The 22,336-nt window shown below is 39.4% G+C and overlaps 1 protein-coding gene across 3 annotated transcripts in view; it reads right to left on the bottom strand.

The window, feature by feature from the left end:
- The window catches only part of LOC124554779 (dual specificity protein phosphatase CDC14AB-like), a 229,204-nt gene that overhangs the window by 130,591 nt on the left and 76,277 nt on the right, over positions 1-22,336 (bottom strand). For all 3 annotated transcript variants that reach the window (XM_047128425.1, XM_047128427.1, XM_047128426.1), the window contains exon 6: positions 11,407-11,486. In XM_047128425.1, coding sequence (XP_046984381.1) covers positions 11,407-11,486 — 80 coding nt within the window. The remainder of the gene's footprint in view (positions 1-11,406; positions 11,487-22,336) is intronic.

Here is a 22,336-nt window from a genome sequence, read left to right as displayed (position 1 = left end):
CATATGTGTACGGAGGACACATATTGCACCTAAAATTTGTGAGGAAGTAATCAGTATGCGAGCAGATACAATCTGTCTCAACAGTCTCTGTGAACAAGGTTTAACTGGGTGCATAGCAACCAACAAACCTTTCATTAAATGAATAAAATACAGTGAAATGATTGCAAAGGGTACGGCAACATAAAACTGGAGCATGTAGCATTGGTCCAAGGTGTTATTCACAGACAAACCTAAGTTTGAAGTATTTGGAAGCCACCGTCGAATGTCAGTTTCTTGACTTTGTGGAGAACATACAAAGAGTCAGTGTGTGACTCCAACAGTGAAGTATGGTGGAGGGCCAGCCATGGTGTGAGGATGGTTTGTGGGTGATAAATTCAGTGATCTAATGAGAATTAATGGAGTATTAAAGAAGGAAGGATATCACTGGATACTGATGAACATCAGTTCCATCTGGCAAAAGAATTATCAGTCGTGGGTTTGTTCTGCAGTAGAACGATAATCCGAAATATGCTCCTACACTGTGCAGAGATTATTTCGATACAAAAGATAAATAAGGGGAACTGAAGAATATCATATGGCCACATCAGCCACCTGACTTAAATCCACTGACCATTTATGAGGTAAACTTGACAGGGAGGTCATAAAACTGAGGTCATCTAAGTTTGTTGATTTATGAAATAATTTAAAGACGTATTGGACTGCAATAGATACAAAAACATTACAAAATATTACCTCCAGAATGCCAAGAGTTTGTGCAGCTGCTCTGAGGGCAAAGGGTGGATACTTTGAAGAGTCTAAAATGTAAACCATATTGCACTGCATTTAATGATAGTTTAAATATTTATTTGAAATTACATTGAAATGAAGGACATAGTTTTTAACATGGGTGACCGAAAACCTTTGACCAGTAGTGTATGTCAAGCCAACCAAGTTTACTTTTCCAGCCACCAAACAGCCATGGATGTAAGCTGGGTGTGGCGCTGCAATCCTGAGATAAAGGAGCAAAACAAGCAGTGCAACTGTGTATTCACCACCACCAAACAGCTGAAGACCCTGTCGTCACAATTAATTTTAGCCACAGCTGCAGATGAGCGCACATACCAGAAGCAGCACTTTCTGATTATACGCAAGATTTAGTCTAGTATTTTTGTCTCTCAGCCTTCTGTGAAGAAGTGAACTGTATCTGTGTATTTTACTCACCTGAGTAGTGTATACTAACTAATTACAAGTTTTTGCATACATTTTAGCGCATAGCGTAGTAGCAGAACTTAGATTGCACCCAGCAACTCCTTGGGTTAGTATTATATTCCTTGTGGTAAAGACTAACATTAATTAGAGATGGTCAGGGAATACGCCTGTTGTGAACAAATGCAGAGGTATTTGGCCACTGTCCCTAGACAGATGGAAGCCACATTTGCCACAGTTGACAGGCTACAGGTTGCTGCCCCATGCTGTGGTGACAGTGGGGTGTCAGAAACAAATGATTTTGTACCACTGGAGCCTATAGCGCCACCTGGGACAATCCCTGATGTTGTACAACCTTCTGTTTTGCATGTTCTGATCAGTTAATAATGCATGCCTGACGGTAACAGTGATGAACAGTGAAAGAGTCACATACCTCTGAATAGAAGGCAAAAGTGGGTATTGGCCACACGGCTGTTCCCCCAACAGCTTAAAATTACATTTGAGGTACTGTCCACTGCTGAAAGTACACCTGAGCCAGCATAGAATGTCTCGATGTTGGAACTGGGGACGATCTTCCTGAAAGATCCAAGCAGGAAGCAGAGGGTGCAACTGCTTGACATTAGGAGCTTCAAATTTAAGCGCATATTTAGCCCCTTAGGGAAATAGTGTGCAGGTCAGGAAAGATGACCTGCATCATCTCTGTTTGCTTCCCAGGGGAACCATGGCTGAGATGTGGAGGAGACTGGCGGCAGTGACTGAGCACACTGGTGAACTCATCTGCAAATTGTGGCTCATTTTGGCACAAATGACGACTGCCACTTGGCTTCAGAGGCCATCCTCAGTTCCAACAACAAGCAGCTGGCAAGTCAGGACTGCATGGAAGATGACTGACGACAATGAACCCAAGCCATCAGATTATTGCAAATGTCACAGCGTTCTTCTGTGGTCTGGAATTGCCATGCTGAAGGAGAAGATGTTCCCTGTCTGGATGAACTCTTCCAATTTGAAACTCGATTACAGCAGGCTCTTTCTCACACACTAACACAGTTACATTACACACTGCCATACTACAAGCTACAACTAATAGCCCTCTAGAGGCAGTGCGTTGCAAATATGTAGACATGAAGAATAAAGATGTAGAATGTTAATAGCATTTGTTTTATGTAAAAAGCTTTTCCCATAAAAAATTCAGTGGCATTAGTTTTCCAAGCATGCCCTAGTATAAAGAAACGTAGGAAGATAATCCTGATCAGCAAGAGCAACAAGAAATAGATTTCAGATTACCGGAACGATCAACATAAAAATTCCATCTCCGGCACTGACAATGTTGAGCATCATTGGAAAAGGTTCAAGATTATTGTGCAATACACTTTATACAGATATGAGCTAAGAGATGGGACAGACTGGTCATAGTTCACCAGCTGTATCTGAAAGCCGTTACAAAAGCAATGATAGCTTCACAGCAAATGCAAATGTAGCAAAAGCCTCACAGACAAACAAAATTAGCATACAGAGACCCACACATGAAGTGTTCAATGCACTTTAAAGTAAAATTTTATCAACTGACTTGACAGAAAATCCTGTGATTTAGTCTTACGTCAAATTTATAAACAGTTTGAAAAATACACAAAATATTTGGGTCACCAATTTATGAAGAGATTGTGTCTAACAAAGACCTAGTAAAGGGTCTCCTACCACTCTTCAAGGGTACTGGCTGGCTATACTAGAACGACTGGCAGAAATACCGCACAATAAACTTAGTGCCAGTGTGAGCAACAGGAGCCTAAGAACTTTGGAACTTTGTGGTAAGGTCTTATGGGATCAAACTGCTGAGGTCATCGGTCCCTAAGCTTATGCACTACTTAATCTAACTTACACTAAGGACAACACACACACCCATGCCTGAGGGAGGACTCGAGCCTCTGACAGGGGGAGCCACATGGACCGCGACAAGGCGCCTCACACCGCGCGGCTACTCCATGCGGCCAGGATCCTAAGACCACTGTTGTTTTGTCTACTTGATTAAATCCAATCAAACCAATCAGAAACTGATTGAAGCCACATGTTCGGGCACTCTGTGACCATAATGGCTTCGAAACAGAGGTTGGCAAAGAGAAGGACAAAATACTAGCTGTCTTCTTGAAAACTGTTTCACTGAGAAAGATCACATTGTAGTTCCTCTTTTAAATGGTCATACTAATGTCAAAATGACAGATACTAAATAAGTGACCATGGAATAGAAAAGGAACTGAACTTGCTCAACAGACGAAAGGCTACTGAACCTGATGGGATAACAATACGATTCTGTACATAGTGTGCAAACGAACTTGCTCCTCTTCTAACAGCAGTGTACTGAAAGAGCAAAACATTCATAATGGTTGGAAAAAAGTGCAGGTCATTTCAATTTTCTACAAGGATCATTGAACAGGCACACAAAACTACATGCATCCATCCCTGACGTCACTCTGTTATAGACTTCTGGTTCATGTTTATGCTTGCATATTATGATAATTCTGAACACTGAAAAATCTCTGTAGGAAATGAAATGGGTTCTGAAAACAACAATCATGTGAAACCAGTGTATTCATATCACCCATGAAACCCAGAAAGCAGTACATAATGTTGCTCAGGTTGACGCCATGTTCTTTGACTTCCAGAAGGCATTTGATACAGTTCCGCATTACTGTCTAATGAAGTAAATATGAGTGTACGGAATATCAGACCAGCTGTGTGACTGGATTGAAGAGTTTCTAACAAACAAAACACAACGTGTCTTTCTCAACACAGAGAAATCTTCAGACTTAAAAGTAACTTCAGGCATATCCCCAAGGCAGTGTTACTGGACCATTACTTTTCACAAAATATATAAATTACCCAGTGAATAACATCAGAAACTCCATGAGGCTTTTTGTGGATGATGCTGTTGTATACAGAAAAGTTTCAATGCTAGAAAATTGTAGCAAAAAGCAGGAAGACCTGCACAGGATTGACAATTGCTGCAGGAAATGGCAACTGACAGTCAACATAAACAAAGGTAACATACTGCTCATAAATAGAGTGAAAAACCCATTGTTGTAGGATTACATGATTGCAGAAAAGTCACTGGAAACATTGACATCCCTTAAATATCTAGAAGTACATGTGCATAGCAAACTGAAGTGTAATGACACCATAAAACTAATCACAGATAAGACAGATGCCGGACTGAGATTCACTGGAATAATCCTCAGGAAATGTAGCCCACCAACAAAGGAGGTACCTTACAAAACCCTTGTTTCACCAATACTTTAATATACTGCTTGTCAGTTTGGGATCCACCCCAGGTAGGATTGATAGAAGTAATAGAAAAGATCCAAAAAAGAACAGCACATTTCATTACAGGTTCATTTGGTAAGAATGAAGGCTAAATGAAATACGGATAAACACCAGTTGTTCTGTCAGAATGGACTGGATGGCAGTGTATGTGGAAGTATCACTTGTTGCCATGGGAAAGGGCACAAGAATTATTGTCTTGCACGCTAGAACATTACCTGGTTTCATACCGAACTGTCAACTGGTTTAAAAATTGAGGAAAACGAGCAACAACCATGATAAGATTAATCACAACATTATTCTGAAGTGGTTAAGGGGGGCAGCTACTGGAAACCTTAAATTGGCAGTCTGTCATTGTAATGAACAATGCCCCAACCTATTCAGTTATTAAAGATACAGCTCCAACAATGACAACAAAAGAAGCCAACATTGCTGAATGATTAAACTGTAACCATGTGCAAGTTCAGGATGATTTGTATAAGATGGCGCTCATGGAACTAGTGAAACAAAATAAGCCACAGTATCAACAGTATGTTGCGAAAAGGTGGCTAAACAACACATTCACAGGGTTCTTATGCTTCCACCATAACACTGCTGCTTTTATGCCATCATAATGATTTTGGTGCGGATCAAACATTACATAGCAACAAATCATAAAAGCTTCATCATGGCAGAAATACAGAAACTTTCAGAGGAAGCAGTGACAGAAATAATGCCAGCGATGTGGAACAATGTCGCACATTACACAGAAAAGGCTCTTTAAAAACAGTCTGGAAGTCACATGAGTGTAAAGAATAGTACAGAAAATATAATAATATCCTTAGAACATTCTGGCAACTCTTCCACAGACTGTAGCATAGATAACGACACTGTTGGGGAAGGGAGTGACTCTGAGCTAAGTGGCATTTATCCTTTGCCATAACTCATCTTTCTTTAGTGTTTGTGGACATGGTGTGACATACCACATACATACTACAGTGATTGGTAAGTATTTAGGCAGCTTATATTATTTTAATGTTATTTGTTATTGCAACCATATGAAGGATCCAGATACATTTGAGCACCCCTTTTGCATCAAATACGCAAACTCAACGCGAGTCATAAATGATTATTATAAAAGACAGTGCATGTCCTATTGCTTTTGTCAAAACGTACACATAATAGGAAAAGTGTATCGTTTTATATACAGAAGTGCATTCACTAAGCAAAAAGGATACTGTGATCCTGTAAAGAAAACTCAGTACTGCACATTAACAGTGATTATGAGAAGATAATCAGTACAGCACAGCACATACTATGTGCACACATACTGGCAAATCAGCACCACCTCCTTCCATGCTAAATTGTGTTACAGCATCCATCACTTTGTTATTCTGTTTCTGGTACAGGTGGAGATGAGGAAATGCATATGTTTTGAACAGCTAGTACGCAGTGATGAGAGGGGGTATTGACGTCGAATGAATGTTGCCAGACTGCCCATACAATGCAATTTCAGTCGCTATGGAATGTTGGAGCGTAGAGCATCATGTGTTTGTTGTTGAGCAGTACTTTAGAAACAATGATTACGTAGTCACAGTGCAACGTCTTTTCAGTCAAAATTTGAGAGTTGGATGTCGAGGTGCAGTGCCTGATCAAAATACTGTATTCTGATGTGTTGCAGTGGATCTGTGATGAAAAAGAAACCACCTGGTCTTCCCCGTTCAGTTCATAGTCTGGAAAAAGTAGACCGAGTGAGAATGGCAGTTCTTGCTATCCGAAACCTTAGTGAAGGGGATTCTGTGGAGCGCAGAGAGTTTTGTTGCGTAATAGTCTTCACGAGTGATGAAGCACATTTTCATGTAGATGGTTACGTCAATCGTCAGTATTAGGTGCCGGAGAACTCACATGAATTACATCAAAGACCTCTCCACAGTTTAAAAGTAACAGTGTGGTGCCGAATTTGAAAGACAAGGGCATTAAAATGTTAAACAACTTTCTTCATCCAGAACTTGAAAAGGCGTCAAGTGAACATGAGAGAAATATGGTTTCAGCAGGACGGTGCTACAGCTCACACAGTGAGAGCATCCATGGAAGTAGTTCAACACATGTTCCCAGGACATGTTATTTTGAGATATGGTGATGCTTACTCGCTCCCTCACTCACCCGATTTGTCGATATGTGACTTCTTTTTGTGGGGACATTAAATATCAAAAGTCTACATGAACAAGCCTCGCACAATCATAAACTGAAGAATTCCACTCGTCAGGAAATTGAAGCCATGCTGAACGAAATGTCGGAGAGAGCCATGCGTAACTTTCGGGAGAGGATCCAAATTTATATCCAGCAAGAAGGATGTCATCTCCAAGACATTATTTTTTGAACCTAATTAAAGTATGTATATTTCAAAACTGCATTAAAAAAATCCATCACTTAATGCTTGTTTTTATTATTTTTATCAAACCATGTCCCAGTCATTCAATAGCAGAAAAACATGCATTTCCTCTGCTCCACCCTGTATAATCACTCATGTAGCAGAATCAATTAGCACCACAGATCTAACTGTGAAAATGTGAATAAGAAAATTGAGAGAAGGTCGACGGTCTTTGAATGTGCTAAAAAACAAGAAGGTTTCAAGCAACTACTAGGATGGAGCTCAAGCCATTTTAGAAGCCACTGTCAATAACCTATTCTTCCCTTACCAAGTGAACTTCAAAAGTTCATATTCTGGTTACTATGGTCATATAATTGAGAAATTACATGGATGTTATAAGCTAATGTCTTGGGCATGTGCTAAATAACATTTTACCTAAAATTCCACTAAAGATGGGCATGTGCCCAGTACTAGTCTGGCAATAAAAATAAAATAAAAAATTAAAAGATACTTTCTACTGAGCAGTACACGCCAAGATACAACACTGTGGTCATTACCTCTTTCCATATATTTCAGTTTTCATCCACAGCAACAATAATTAGTCACTACTGCTGTTACCATTACATAAATATGTAAGGGCAGGGCAAATATGTATAACATAAAAGTTTTGGTATTAGTTCATTTTGTAAACCCTCGTCACCAGTTTTGCAAAGGCCTCATTGCTACTGCTGTGGAGACCAAGTTGCCACTGCTGCTACGGTAGGCCCAGTTTGCGAAACAGCTTCTGTTGCAGTAGACTACTAAGACTATTTCTCACTGCCACAATTACACAGCTATGCCTCACGGTCATGTAACAGGACAGAAGAATGAAGGTTCTACAACACTCCAACAAATTAGTGACAAGGTCACAAAAATGATTTAAAAAGGTTTACTTATCTTCGTGACTTGTCGAATAATGAAGTCTGCAACACTGCATGTAATATAATGCAAAAAAAAGGCCCTCAATGGCTAAGTGCAAATAATCATAGGTAAACTTCACAGTACATAGCAAATGCAATTCACAACTAATGTCTGTTCACTTCTAAGCGTTCACTATACAATGTTTCCGATCTACGTCAGTCCTGGACGATAATCTACAACCAAGTGCATGAGAGCTACACTTCTATCTTCCAAGCAGGCTTCTGTCCGTTGTCATCCAGTCACCAGCGGATTGAACTTGGCCAACAATTGGCCAAGGCGAAGTCGATATCCTTATTCTCATCCTCAGCGCTTCCCACAGTGCTGGTGAAACTCGCACAAGTGGCGAGTCTCTGAGGCTTCTGTCCGTTGTCATCCAGTCACCAGCGGATTGAACTTGGCCAACAATTGGCCAAGGCGAAGTCGATATCCTTATTCTCATCCTCAGCGCTTCCCACAGTGCTGGTGAAACTCGCACAAGTGGCGAGTCTCTGTGGCTCTGGCACCAGCTTGCATCTTTGCACCTGTGGTGTTTTTGCCATGACTGTGTCTTGTTCGGACGACACAGCAGTACAAAATACAAACAGACCACGTTATATTATCAGGCAAAGCAAACTGGTTCCTGGTCAGGGATGGCAGCACCATGTGTTTACACCAGAGAAGCAGAGAGGGAAGGTAGTAACAGTGCACACTTCAGTACTCCTATAAGTGGGCCACTGTCGCATGCTACATGCCTGTACCTGACACCAAATGCAGTGTGTCTATTTAGACCAGCAGTAACAGTATGTACAGTATATCTGATCTTGGCTCCTTGCAATGGTTTGCTGACAATATCCATAAAACTACCTTTCTTGATTAGGTTGCAGTTTTCCTTAACTGTGTGTTGATTATTCATCTGCTGTTTCAATCACAATGTTGACTGACTTCATGTTAACGGATTTTCCTCCACCTGTCACATTCTCTCTCGTCCAGCACTCATCATGCACTTTGCGTGATACACAACCTTTCCAGTTTCCTAATGTCAGAATGATAAAAGTTAATTTTACAGCAGCAAAACCAAACTGACTGCGTGCTGTAGCAGTTAGAGTTTTCACTAGTAACACCAAGGTTCCATATCTCTGGTGACCATCTCAAATTTTTCTCTGCTGGAAAGGTCCGATAGCAGTTCCCCTTAGCCTTGTGAGGTCAACTGAAAAGTTGCTTGAATATAAAAGCAGCAAAACTGACACCAAGTTTACACAAACACTGAAGTAGCGTAACACTGAAAGGCTTGCACCAGGTTACATGGCACCACGTTTTATTAGCAAAAGCACCAGCTGTTAAGTTTACAGGTTACTGAGCCACATACTTGACAAACTACTTGTACAATTACGGATCTTATTCTCTGCATGATTTCAGGCCAGTTCTATAAAATTTAGGTCCAGATGATATGGTGAGAATAGGAGGAGAACCATTTTCGTGCAAAATTTTGTCAATGGAATAAACTGGAGAAAATTGGTATTCCATAACTGAAGTTCAGCTTTCCTTGTACCTACTTATTTTTAATTTTTATTCCTACATGGTAGTTCAAAATTTTCCTGTTACAGCAACAGAGGAGAACGGAACACGAAATAAATCTCTACATCTTCTGCAATGAAACATTGCCTGGTACTGCTGTTGAACAATATTTTCTGTACAGTCATTTTGCAACATTTATTCACAGTGTACTGTGTACGAATCCACAGTTCATCTAAATAAACAACTGATGCTGTGATCCTCATACATTAGTCTTTCTTAAAAAATTTAATGTAGTATGCTCTTTACGCAAGCATGTACTCTCATTGGCACATAATGACTCCCTCATTCTCACACCTTTTAAAATCATGGAACAGTTTTTCTCAAAGTTTCTTTGTTAGCCTTGAAGTCCATTTCTGTGTGACAAAAGCTGTGAATTTTATGCAAACACAGCACTCACTTGTATTGTTCATTATACTGCAGAAATTGCTATATAGTAACACATTTATCTACATCAATGAACTATTTATTACAGGCATTTTACTTATTCTGCTTTGGGACAGATACCTGAATCCCACTCTACTTGGCATCATGTCTCTCCTTCCGTAAGTTACTTGCCGTTGACTTACTTAACTTTTGTTCATAAAAAACTTTTCTTTTGCAAAAACAAATTTTCTTCTTTATCCATCATTTATGCATTTTTTCTTTCTTTCAAGACAATTAACTGATCTAAATTGGTTTTACATAAAACCTGTTACTTCTATTTCACCTCATAATGACAAATGTAAAGGATGGAGGTTAGACAATAACTTCTCAGAAATGTTGAGATTATCAGACATATAGCACAAGTTCAAACTGGAAAAGGATGGGGACACAAAATCAACCATGCCATTGTCTAAATAATCATCCCAAAATTCGCTACAACTGGCTTAAGGAAACAGTGGCAAACTTAAATCAGGATGGCCAGACAGTGACTCACAAATTCTATAATTAGAGCAAGCTCGCAGCCCAGATAGTAAATTACAGATTCAGATTCAAATATTCACTGTTCAGTTCCAAGCTCTCCCCAAGATTATTCCAGGAATTTCATGTAACTTTCAACTCACCAACACACTGCGTTATCCTACTCTATTTTGGATTGTGTATTAAATCAACTAGACAGGTTGTACACAGGATGGACGAAAACAAGAACCTCCATTGGAACCATGCCTAATAAGGCACTACGGTGGCCAATCAACTCTTGAGTCTATGACTGAATCATTTTTTTACCCTCACTAAACAGCACTGTACTAACTAGTTTTTCCAGTATCTCCAGTATTCATCACTCACTCAACAGTCTCTCTGTTGATGTTATAAGCATTGTAACTACCTATGTCACTGGCATCATCAACTATTTAGAACAAAGCTTTATTAAACTACAAAAAATTGCATAAATTTTGCGCAAACAAATTTTCTCTTCTCCCTCCAATATTCACTGTAAGGCTAATCCCAAGCTACTAATAAGGTTTGCCTTATCTTTCCCACTTTGCGCAAACTGAGTCCTGACATTTGACTTAATGGCCATTGATAGTTAATGGTTATGAGTACTCAAAACATTAAGTATTTGATCTGCTGTTGCTTCTTTTAATCTCGTTCTATCGGCTTGTAGCGATTTTTCTTTTCCTTGAGCATTCTGAGGACACACACTTCCCCTTACCTGTTCTTATCTTTATCCAGATGAAGAAATTACAGAACATTCCAAAAGCCACAGATTTGTGAATCAGCCCTGCCCCTAGCTGTTCTCCTTCTGGTAGCTGGTGATTAGGCATACATATTTTATGTTTCATTCAAAAGTCACATGTTTTGTCATGAACTGTAGCTGTTGTCATTGATCCTGACTTTATCATCATCATCATCATCATCATCATCCTTCACAGTAGCAGTAGTAGTAGTAGTAGTAGTAAAAGCAGGAATCTGAAGGAGGTACCCACCCCCTTCCCCCTTAACCCTCCGATAATACTATTCTTGTATTTGTACCATCAGTGTTATAATTACTGCAAGTGAAAAAGGAATAACAAAATATGTCTGTTTGAAACTTCAGTAAAGATTATAGTCAACATGTATCATACCTGAAAGGTAAGAATGGAGGATTATTCCCACCAACCAATGGTCGATAGGCCTCGTCGGGCTTCTTCTTCAAATAAATTATCTGTAACAAAAAACAATTTGTAATTATAGTGAACATGAAGAATAATACATATAAAATTAAAAGCATCAACATACATTGGGTGATCATGAAGCAGCCAACAGTCCCAGTTAAATTGGAAACTGGAGCTTAAATTGTGGAGACATAAACTCAAGAAATAAAATAATGGGCTACTGATGGTTACAGTCATTTTGCTGATCCCATTTGAAGAAACTGCAGCTTAAGGAGACGCCAAACGCTTAAATTATACATGTAGCTTCTTGTAAACAATATGGCCATGTAGTAGATTTTAAGGTATGCAAGGACTGCTTGTACTTTTGGGCTAAGGATGAAATCTTCATCCTGCAAGTCTTCCCACACATCTCCAATCAAGTACTGCTGTATAGAGAAAATATACACTGATGAGCCAAAACTTTATGACCACTATCCATCTCAAATTTGAAAGCCACCTTGTGGCATTGCAGGTACATGATGTGGTATGCTAAGTATATAAAGTGGACCATAGGCCAATTGGGAATCATTCTAGAAACGATACAGGCCATAGAAGTGGAAATCCACTGACATAAGCGACTGTATCTAAAGACAGAGTATTATGGCCCGGTGCATCTGGGCCCAGAGAATCTCTGAAACGGTGAAGCTGGATGGCTGTTCATGTGCTACTGTTGTGAACATTTATGGAAAGTGGATGAAGGGTGGTGTATCCACATGTAGCTGGCAAGGTGTTGGACGTCTGTGTATAAACACAGGACCTGGAGGTCGGAGGCATGTCTGCTAAGTAATGCAGGACAGGTGGCAATCTGTGCCAGATCTGACAATGGAGTACAATGCTGGTGCAGGCAATAAGTGTTTTGGATCACGTCAGTCACTGCACATTGTTGAACACAAGGCACTGTCAATTACAACAGCGGTAGGCATAGGCTCATACAGACTGAACCACTAAATAATGCGAAAGTGTCACGTGGTCACAATAATCACATTTCTTGTTACACCAGGTTCATTATAACAGGTAATGATATGGCAAGCACACTGTTCACGCCGAATTTGTAGCAACTTGGAGTAACCAATACTTATTCCATTTTGTTACGCTTGATGTGTTTCTTTCCTATTGTGAATTGCTATTGGCGGCACCACAAACAGGGGGCATAATGTAAGTTAGCATGAGCATTTCATATGGCAAAGAAGTGACTAGCCTCATTTATTTTTTTGGTTCTTGCAAACAGAGAGTACTGATACAGTGTTCATAATATTTTTTATGGAACTTGAGGTACCTGTTTGATTCAACAAATAATATATGCAGCATACATATCTTGGATGGATGTGATAGACATTTATGCAACGAATACAAAAATCAAATTTGTTCGGTGTCACTTGTGTGCTTCCTTAACAATACTAGTTTGCGAGCTGATCTTTGCATCTTAAGGGGGAAAAAAAAGAAAAAAAAAATCAATACGTAGATTTGGACCAGTGACAAGAAGCCACCAGATCTCCGATGGCAAGAAATAATTTGAAGACATTGAAAAATGTAATACATGGAGAAATACGAATTATTCAGGAATACAGGGGATGACTCACTGGAAGGCAGAAGTACCATGACATCAATAGGCACACAAACTAAAGTTACAGAGTTTTGCTAGCTTTCAGAATAAACTTCCTTTTCCAAGCTTACACACACACACACACACACACACACACACACACACACACACACACACACACACACACAAACAAATGCCTGTCTCCCTAAATTGTACACAGTTGACTGCCAGCTCTTTCCTGGGCAACAGTGAGTGTACTGGGGTGAGATGGGGATGCAGGGTGGGGTGGGGTAGGGTGGGGTGGGGTGAGGTGAGGTGCAGAGACAGGTGGGAGGCAGGGAGGGTGTTGGGAGAAGCGTCTAGCAGCTTGTGGGCGAGTGGGGAGCCGTCTGTGAGCTAGTTGGGGGTGCAGGTAGAGAGGGGAGGTGACAGATTTGTTTCAAACTTTGTATATCTTTACCAGGCAATTGAAACAACATAATGTGCAAGTAGTAAGGTGCACTACTGTGGCAATTCTGAGAAAACCGCAAGAGAAGTTTTGTACATCTATTATGATGCTCATGCATCTGTGTGTAGATGCCGGATGTTTGAGTTCATGGTGGTCAAGTGATAGCGCTTAAGATTCGTAAGACGAATATGTATGAGGCGACAGTTCGACTCTCTCTCAGACTTAATATTTATTTATTTTTATCATCAGTGATCATATTATTTAATTTATATGACATTTGAGATGTAATATAATGAAAAAAAAACACCTGTATTTGCATGAAGTTTCAATTTATGTTTTTCACGTCTGCACGACGACTACCATCCTGCAGCGTGCAATGTCAGGAGCACATCCGACAAGTAACTGTACATTACTCTCGCGATCTGGCACACTGTGACTTACTATATTACTGACTGTGAATAACATCATTTGCATAATTATTTATCGAGGTTTGACTTGGGCTTTTCAAGCCTGTCCCTCGTCCTTGAAAATTTAATTACAAACAGTAAACAGTAAAATAACATACGAAATTCACTATATCTTCATGAAAATGCACTTTTTTCGGTATATTATCTCTCAAATGTCATAAATTAAATAATGTGACCAGTGATGAAAAAAATTGAGATAAAAAGATAAGTGTAGGCGGGATTCAAACAATCGCCTTGTTCCCAACCTTCTTACACAGTGCAAACACTAACCCCTTGATCACAATGAGTTCTTACAGCCGGCACCTTTGCACAGATACATCAGTTACATAACAGATGAGCAAAAGTCTGGAATTGCCAGAGTAGAGCACCTTCCTATGTTGTTTTAATGGCCTAATAAAGGTGTACAAAGTTTAGAGTAAATCCATGATCCCAATGTCATGGCCTCCTCTTGTTAGTCTTATTGCACCTTTGTAGGCATGACGTCTTATGCTGTGGGAATGATGTTTTGGTGAATTCTGATTTACATAGTAATTTTAATTTTAATGTGCCAACACATTACTCATTTCATGTTTTATGTACATGGAAATTCAATGGAAAAACTTTGTGTGCAGATGACACAAGATGTTTGTAATAATCTTTATGGAGATCTGAAGGTGGTAATGTAGTTTTACTGAAACCGGTTATCTACAATAGAGCTTTTTTTTATTTTTATATATATATATATATATATATATATATATATATATATATATATATATATATATATATATATAGTGATCTGGGCAAGAAGTTGTTGTTCTCCTAACTTATCCAGCCTCTTCACAGAGTCTGCATGTTAATCTGGATTTCGCAAGATTAATGGTACTGGGTGGGCAGATATGCTTCCTGTCACCACTCCTTCCCTCCCAGGACAGAAAATATTAATCCCATCCCTTTGTGTTTAGTCTTACCCAAGTTAAAGTACGAGTACATTTTCTCAAAAAGTTTGTGAATCACGTAACAGATGCAGATGTGAGTACCAGCCTGGTATTCATGTAGTCAGATGTGGGATATATCACTTACAAACCACATCCAGACTGGCCGACACATCGGCCTTCGTTGTTAATCTGCCAGGTGGATTCAATATGGGGTTGGTGCACCTTTCGGAATCCTGGAAGTGTCATGCTTACACACACAGCCGTTCGGGTGGGTCATCCTTCCGCATTCAATATATTAATATAGTTACTACTGCAAATATTAATAAATGGCAGTAATATACAGGGCTATTACAAATGATTGAAGCGATTTCATAAATTCACTGTAGCTCCATTGATTGACATATAGTCACGACACACTACATATACGTAGAAAAACTCATAAAGTTTTGTTCGGCTGAAGCCGCACTTCAGGTTTCTGCCACCAGAGTGCTCGAGAGCACAGCGAGACAAAATGGCGACAGGTGCCGAGAAAGCGTATGTCGTGCTTGAAATGCACTCACATCAGTCACTCATAACAGTGCAACAACACTTCAGGACGAAGTTCAACAAAGATCCACCAACTGCTAACTCAATTCGGTGATGGTATGCGCAGTTTAAAGCTTCTGGATGCCTCTGTAAGGGGAAATCAACGGGTCGGCCTGAAGTGAGCAAAGAAACGGTTGAACGCGTGCGGGCAAGTTTCACGCATAGCCCGCTGAAGTCGACGAATAAAGCAAGCAGGGAGCTAAACGTACCACAGCCGACGGTTTGCAAAATCTTACGGAAAAGGCTAAAGCAGAAGCCATACCGTTTACAATTGCTACAAGCCCTGACACCCGATGACAAAGTCAAACGCTTTGAATTTTCGGCGCGGTTGCAACAGCTCATGGAAGAGGATGTGTTCAGTGCGAAACTTTTTTTCAGTGATGAAGCAACATTTTTTCTTAATGGTGAAGTGAACAGACACAATGTGCGAATCTGGGCGGTAGAGAATCCTCACGCATTTGTGCAACAAATTCGCAATTCAGCAAAAGTTAACGTGTTTTGTCCAATCTCACGGTTTAAAGTTTACGGCCCCTTTTTCTTCTGCGAAAAAAAAGTTACAGGACACGTGTATCTGGACATGCTGGAAAATTGGCTCATGCCACAACTGGAGACCGACAGCACCGACTTCACCTTTCAACAGGATGGTGCTCCACCGCACTTCCATCATGATGTTCGGCATTTCTTAAACAGGAGATTGGAAAACCGATGGATCGGTCGTGGTGGAGATCATGATCAGCAATTCATGTCATGGCCTCCACGCTCTCCCGACTTAACCCCATGCGATTTCTTTCTGTGGGGTTATGTGAAAGATTCAGTGTTTTAACCTCCTCTACCAAGAAACGTGCCAGAACTGCGAGCTCGCATCAACGACGCTTTCGAACTCATTGATGGGGATATGCTGCGCCAAGTGTGGGAGGAACTTGATTATCGGCTTGATGTCTGCCGAATCACTAAAGGGGCACATATCGAACATTTGTGAATGCCTAAAAAAACTTTTTGTGTTTTTGTATGTGTGTGCAAAGCATTGTGAAAATATCTCAAATAATAAAGTTATTGTAGAGCTGTGAAATCGCTTCAGTCATTTGTAATAACCCTGTATGTTGAACTATACTGTGAACTCAGCTTTCCAGTAACTTCAGTTGCTAATGTTCCAAATGTTAATGGTTTTCATACATGGTGTGTAGCAATATCTTTTTCTGCTGCAGTTGACTTTCAAAAAGTGATGCGCCACAGTGGAATACCATACAAAACAAGTAATTTAGGTGATATGATGGTTAATTCATTTAGGCTTGTTCAAACCACAATGGAGAAAAACACTTGAATATGACAGTCAACTTTGAGGTGAGATTTTAAAACAGTTACATTTCTGAAAAATTTCTTTGGCTGGAGAGTGGGTGCTAAACTTTACAGTGCTAAAACTATTTCTCCATGTATAATAATATACGGAAAGTTCTGACTGAGAATTAACAAGCGCGCGCGCGCGCACACACCTCAATAAATAATTATGTGAATGATGTTATTCACAATCAGCAATATAGTATGTCATACTGTGCCAGACCACGAGAGTAATTTACAATTACTTGTCAGATGTGCTCTCGATATCACACGTTGCAGGATGGATTTGTTATACAGACATGGAAAACATAAATTGAAACTTCATGCAAATACTTGTTTTTTTTTATTATATTACCTCTCAAATGTTATATAAATTAAACAATATGACCAGTCGTGAAAAAATGTAGATAAATATTAAGTCTGAGAGGGAGTCAAACTGTCACCTCATACACATTCGTCTTACGAAGCTTAAATGCTAATAACTTGACCACCATGAACTCAAACGTCCGGCATCTATGCACAGATGCATAAGCATCATAATAGACATGTAAAACTTCTCTTGCGATTTTCTCGGAACTGCCATAGTGCACATTACTACTTGCACATTATGTATTTGTAATGGCCTACTAAAGATGTACAAATTTTGAAGTAAATCTGTGATTCCAATGCCATGGCCTCTGCTTGTAAGTGGTAAGAACTTGGCGCAGCATGCACTGCAGGGCTCAGTGCCATATCATGCCCAGCATGGCAGGAACTGCCATGTAGAGCAGTCTGATCACACATGGACGTGCACTCAGCAGTGGAAGGGTCAGAGCATTTCAACTGTACCCATAGTATAGTGCATAATATCTTACCATAATGATATATATTTTATGTAATGTTACTTTATTATAACTAATCATACAAAAATGATTTGTCACTGATGGGTCTTGACTGTGTCAGTGCTACAAATAGTTTTTTTTTTTTTTAAACAAGCTTTAAAATAAAAATGACCAAATATGACTTTTACATTAAAAACTATGAAATCAAATATGAAATCTCACTCTGTTATCCATCAGCCAATCATCACACCAGTAAAGGTTTGATTAGTAATGAAAATAGCAGTTGATGAATATTTTGTGGCTGGTGGATTGCTCGACAGTACCAAGTACATATAGTTTAAATTTAAGTTGTTACTTTTACAGGCCTAAAGCAACATCTCTCACCAGCAGATTATACAGGAAACTACTGTACGATCAACTGTTCATGACAAGTGTTCACATGCACCATTTTCCCTGAGAGCTGCACATTCATTCACATTGCACTTCATCATCATTCCTGACTGTCTCAGAATGGTTCTACAAATACTCCACAGCCATGAAGTAACTTGTCTCACCTCCCTGGTCACTTGTCCTGAAATGAGCTGTGTGTGCTAAAGTGATATTATGGCACACCAAAGCCCTTGGCGTCTTATGAAGTTATCATTGTAATTAGGGAGCAAGATGGTGCTACAAGCTCTTTTGTACGCATGTCTAATTTAATTAGTCATTGATATTTTATTCATCTTTTATTGAGTTACATTTTTATGAACCTGACGGTTTTCAAACATCAAATAATAGAATTACAATAACCATATTTTAAAAAGTAAGTCTTGCATATTGTAATGAGTTTGACTGATAATTAAACTACATAAAATGACTGACATATGGGGTTTCATCTGCTACTTTTTAATCAATTTACATTCTCAAGAGAATTTATATTTGCCCTGCTGTTGGGACTGTGTAAATCACTTCACTTATTTTCTTCAATTCATAGATTTAGAAAAAATTCAGTCTTCTTCTTCCTGAAATGCTTCTGCTTATGCAGGTCATTCACAGAACTACTCCCCATCTTCTCTTTTCTCCCACAAACTACCATTTAGCATCTCCCATTTTCCTTATGACGTTGTCCATTACGGCACTAAAAAGTACTGTGATAGTACTCTTCTTTGCCAAACCTTCTGTCCATTGTCAGGGTTTATACGTGGACAAGGAAAAGAAATTCCCAGATTTTTCCCGGATCTCCTGGTTAAAAATACACTTTCTCCCGGGTGAAAATACACTTTTTCCGTGTTAAGTGACCGTATACTTTTCGTTGGAATTGCAAAATTTGTCAATCATTTGAATGGTTATGGTTTTGTACAGCGGTTTATAATTTCCTGGCACTTTAGAAAACGGAACACAGGAGAAAAACCTTGTTTTGGAATGTTCTTTGATGTGCAGCAACATGTACGCTGCATATTTTCATATTACGAAAGTATAAATTCACATTCCACCGAACCCCGCATGTTACTTTCCGAAGCAATGAAATCGAGATTGCGATGTGCTTTTGTAAGCCAGTCATAGCTCATGTTACGTGATCTCACCAGCCGATAACAGCGGATATCCAGAGCGTAAGACACGTGATGTAGTTAGTCAATAGCAACATCATTGTTAAGTAGTGCAAACACATGAACAGGAAAAGCTAACGGTTTAAATTAATGTACATAGTGTTGCTACAAGAAAAGCAAAGATTTCATATATAATATCTGTCTCTAGGATTAATAAGTTACAAGAGAAGCTAAGATTTCACATATGATGTTGATCTTTTTTGTGCGTTTTACACTTTAAGACACATCACATAAATGTGCCAGTAAAATGTTTAATTCCGACATAAATCTCCGATCTTCTGGGCTCGAAATTCTTCTGAATGACTTCTCATCAAAGAGTTGATTTTTAAATGAGAGTCAAACGCGGCTGTGATTTAAGAAATTCACCGTACATTCTCGCACATAGTTTGTTCCAGCAGTTGCCAGAGAGTGCGAGATAAGAGGTCTCACCGCGCTTGCACAGCTACGATGACGTAGGAAGCCCATATGTTCCTATGTGCAAACATTAAAAGATCTAAAATTATGTCATAAAAGAAACAAGACATCAGAGGATACTCCAAGAGCGTCGGAATTTCATGAACCTTACTGAAATGAATAATTCACCTTAAAGTGCACTTTCGTATATCCAGATTCCTAACGAAGTAGGCCTCGACCTGATATTAAGCTTTCTAATGTGGTTTTCGGAATGTAAATTTTCTTGGAGTACCAGTACTGTATTAACTCATGTTTGGTTCTTTATTATGGCAAAATTCTGTACGTGCTAGAAGATGAAAACATGCACTAGAAATGCAGCGAACAGTTGAAACTAGCCAATAGTGTGAAATTCAACACTTCATTTCAAATAAGTTGGCTGCCTCAGCGAAAAAGATACATAAAAGTCGAATTTCTTTAGCAAAGCGACAAAAACAACTTCATTGTTCTGCAAGACAATTAATGCTTGACTGTCAAAAAGGCAGAAAAAGTAAAATCTGAAACTAATAACATATTTTAGCCCTGTATAATTATGTGAATGTATTTTAATTCACTTGATAGCTCCCAGTCACAGAAATAGCTTTTTTTCATTCGACGTGAGAGCAGTAAACGAAGAGAAAATAGCAAAGTCACTAAATATAAACATGGATCACGTGGAGCCCCCCCCCCCCCCTCCACCCGCCTCACTAGAGCATTTGAGATAGGATGTCAAAAATTAAAATTAAAATACTTGAAAAATACTTTTCAAAAATATGTTCCTTTTGTAGCGCACACCTTTCTGAAGAGTCTGATGCATAAAACATACAACTTCGAGGAAATGTAAGAAGTGATATTTCGTCTTAAGTGTACCAAAGTGCAGTGCCACGCTTCTTCACACAGCATTCTTCTATTGCACGTCACTCTATTTCGCACTGTGGAACTCAAATGTGTATATTTTGCACTGGATGCCATCAAACTATATTCAGGACAGCGGAAACTAAAACATCCTGTGATGCCTCTCCTGCTCCCAGTCGGCCGGTTTGACATCCTGCCTCCCCCCCCCCCCCCCCCCCCCTTAAAAAAAAGACCCTCGCAATTAATACTGGATAGGATTATTTGTAACCGGAAGAACAAGAACTCTTTACAAAATTTGGACTCTTTATTGCCTATTAGCTAATAACTTGCTGTTCTGTGTGACATAAAATTAAATATAGGATACATAAAATCAGTACAGACAAGAGACATTCAAAACAGTAGACATTTATTCACTCCTTAGCTCCCAGCATTTTTTTCTGTCTATCTTGCTACAGCTTTAGATGGTGTGCTTTCCTTTCTGCGAAAGAATCTATTACCTCTTCAAAATTCGTCAAACGTTTTGCTACATGAAAAATCGAAATGTCGTTGTCTAACACTGAAAAAGCTGTTTATACAAACAGTACCCAAGACTGGTGTGGTTTCTCGATCTGATTACATCTATTTTGTCACTGCCTACTAGATAAAAGAAAACAGGCCTTCGTAATATTACAGCAATTGTGACACACACCAAATGAGTGAGACTGCTTTGGTAGTAATGGTCATTTTTATAATATGACAGATTATAATTTGCGAAGTACCACTATGAAATGCCTATTTAGCCTACTACAAGAAAAAAGGTTTATGTTTGGAAGTAGCTTCAATTTCCATTCGTATGCTCCTATTTCTCAAGCATGAGATCAAAAAATAGTAGTGCAAAATTTTTGTATAAATTTGGAATTGTCATATTGTTCCGGAATTGTCCCCATTTCTTCTCCTTCCTAGTTCTAACAAACAATCTTCTCATCATTAATTCTGTAACTAGTCCTACCACTGACAAAACTCATTCTCCGGTTAAGTCTACTAACCCTGACAGAATCACCAATTAAGTTATCCAGTGATTAATCTCCAGTTAGACGTTATTACGTGTTCATACAGTGCATTTTCCGCACTACTCCCAGAATAGAACTTAAGTAGCTGCTAGCTGGGGACTGTACAACTTGCCTTTCTAGGTAGCGATCTGGCCAAAAATTTTCTGTCAAAATTTCATTTTCTTTGATACACCGAGAAGATAATACATAATCTTTCTTACCTGTTATTCCTGTTAGTCGTTTATTTCCACTATGGTAGTCTGAATCTATGCACTTCGCTAGTAATTATAACAATTCTGGTCATTCGCATACCCAATCAATCACATAAACAAACAGCAGTTGCCATTCACCCATTCGGCTTCATTCCGCTCAGCTCGTACAGCCCTGTCCCCTTTTGTCAGCAGGAAAGTTTTTATTTCTAGATGGATTCCCCTAAGAAACACCACATACACTATGCACGCACTCAAATATCAACTTATAATTCATTTAGAAATCAACCTGGAATGTGTTCAAAACCCAATAGGGATGCATTTCGAAATCATCTAAATAATCGATAGACCAACGTGCGCTAGAAGCTAGGCGCTTCATGAAACAAGTTCCCCCCCCCCCCCCCCCCCCCCCCCCCCCCCTGAAGAATATGAATTTGACCCCCACCCCCCAGAAATTGTCGCCCGGTTCAGATACCCCGGTTTGCTGCTTACACAGCCAACAGCGACATTTCTGTAGCCAGAAGCGGGAGAAGGTACTACTCATACACGACTCAACTGTGCATGCACATAAGCTCACTCGTAACTGCTTAAATGACTCTTATGTAAACAATTCTGATGTCACACTCATCACAGGTAAT

This window comes from Schistocerca americana, chromosome X (genome assembly GCF_021461395.2).
Source record: "Schistocerca americana isolate TAMUIC-IGC-003095 chromosome X, iqSchAmer2.1, whole genome shotgun sequence".
Classification (NCBI taxonomy): Eukaryota; Metazoa; Arthropoda; class Insecta; order Orthoptera; family Acrididae; genus Schistocerca; species Schistocerca americana.
This window is presented reverse-complemented; position numbering and strand designations above follow the sequence as displayed.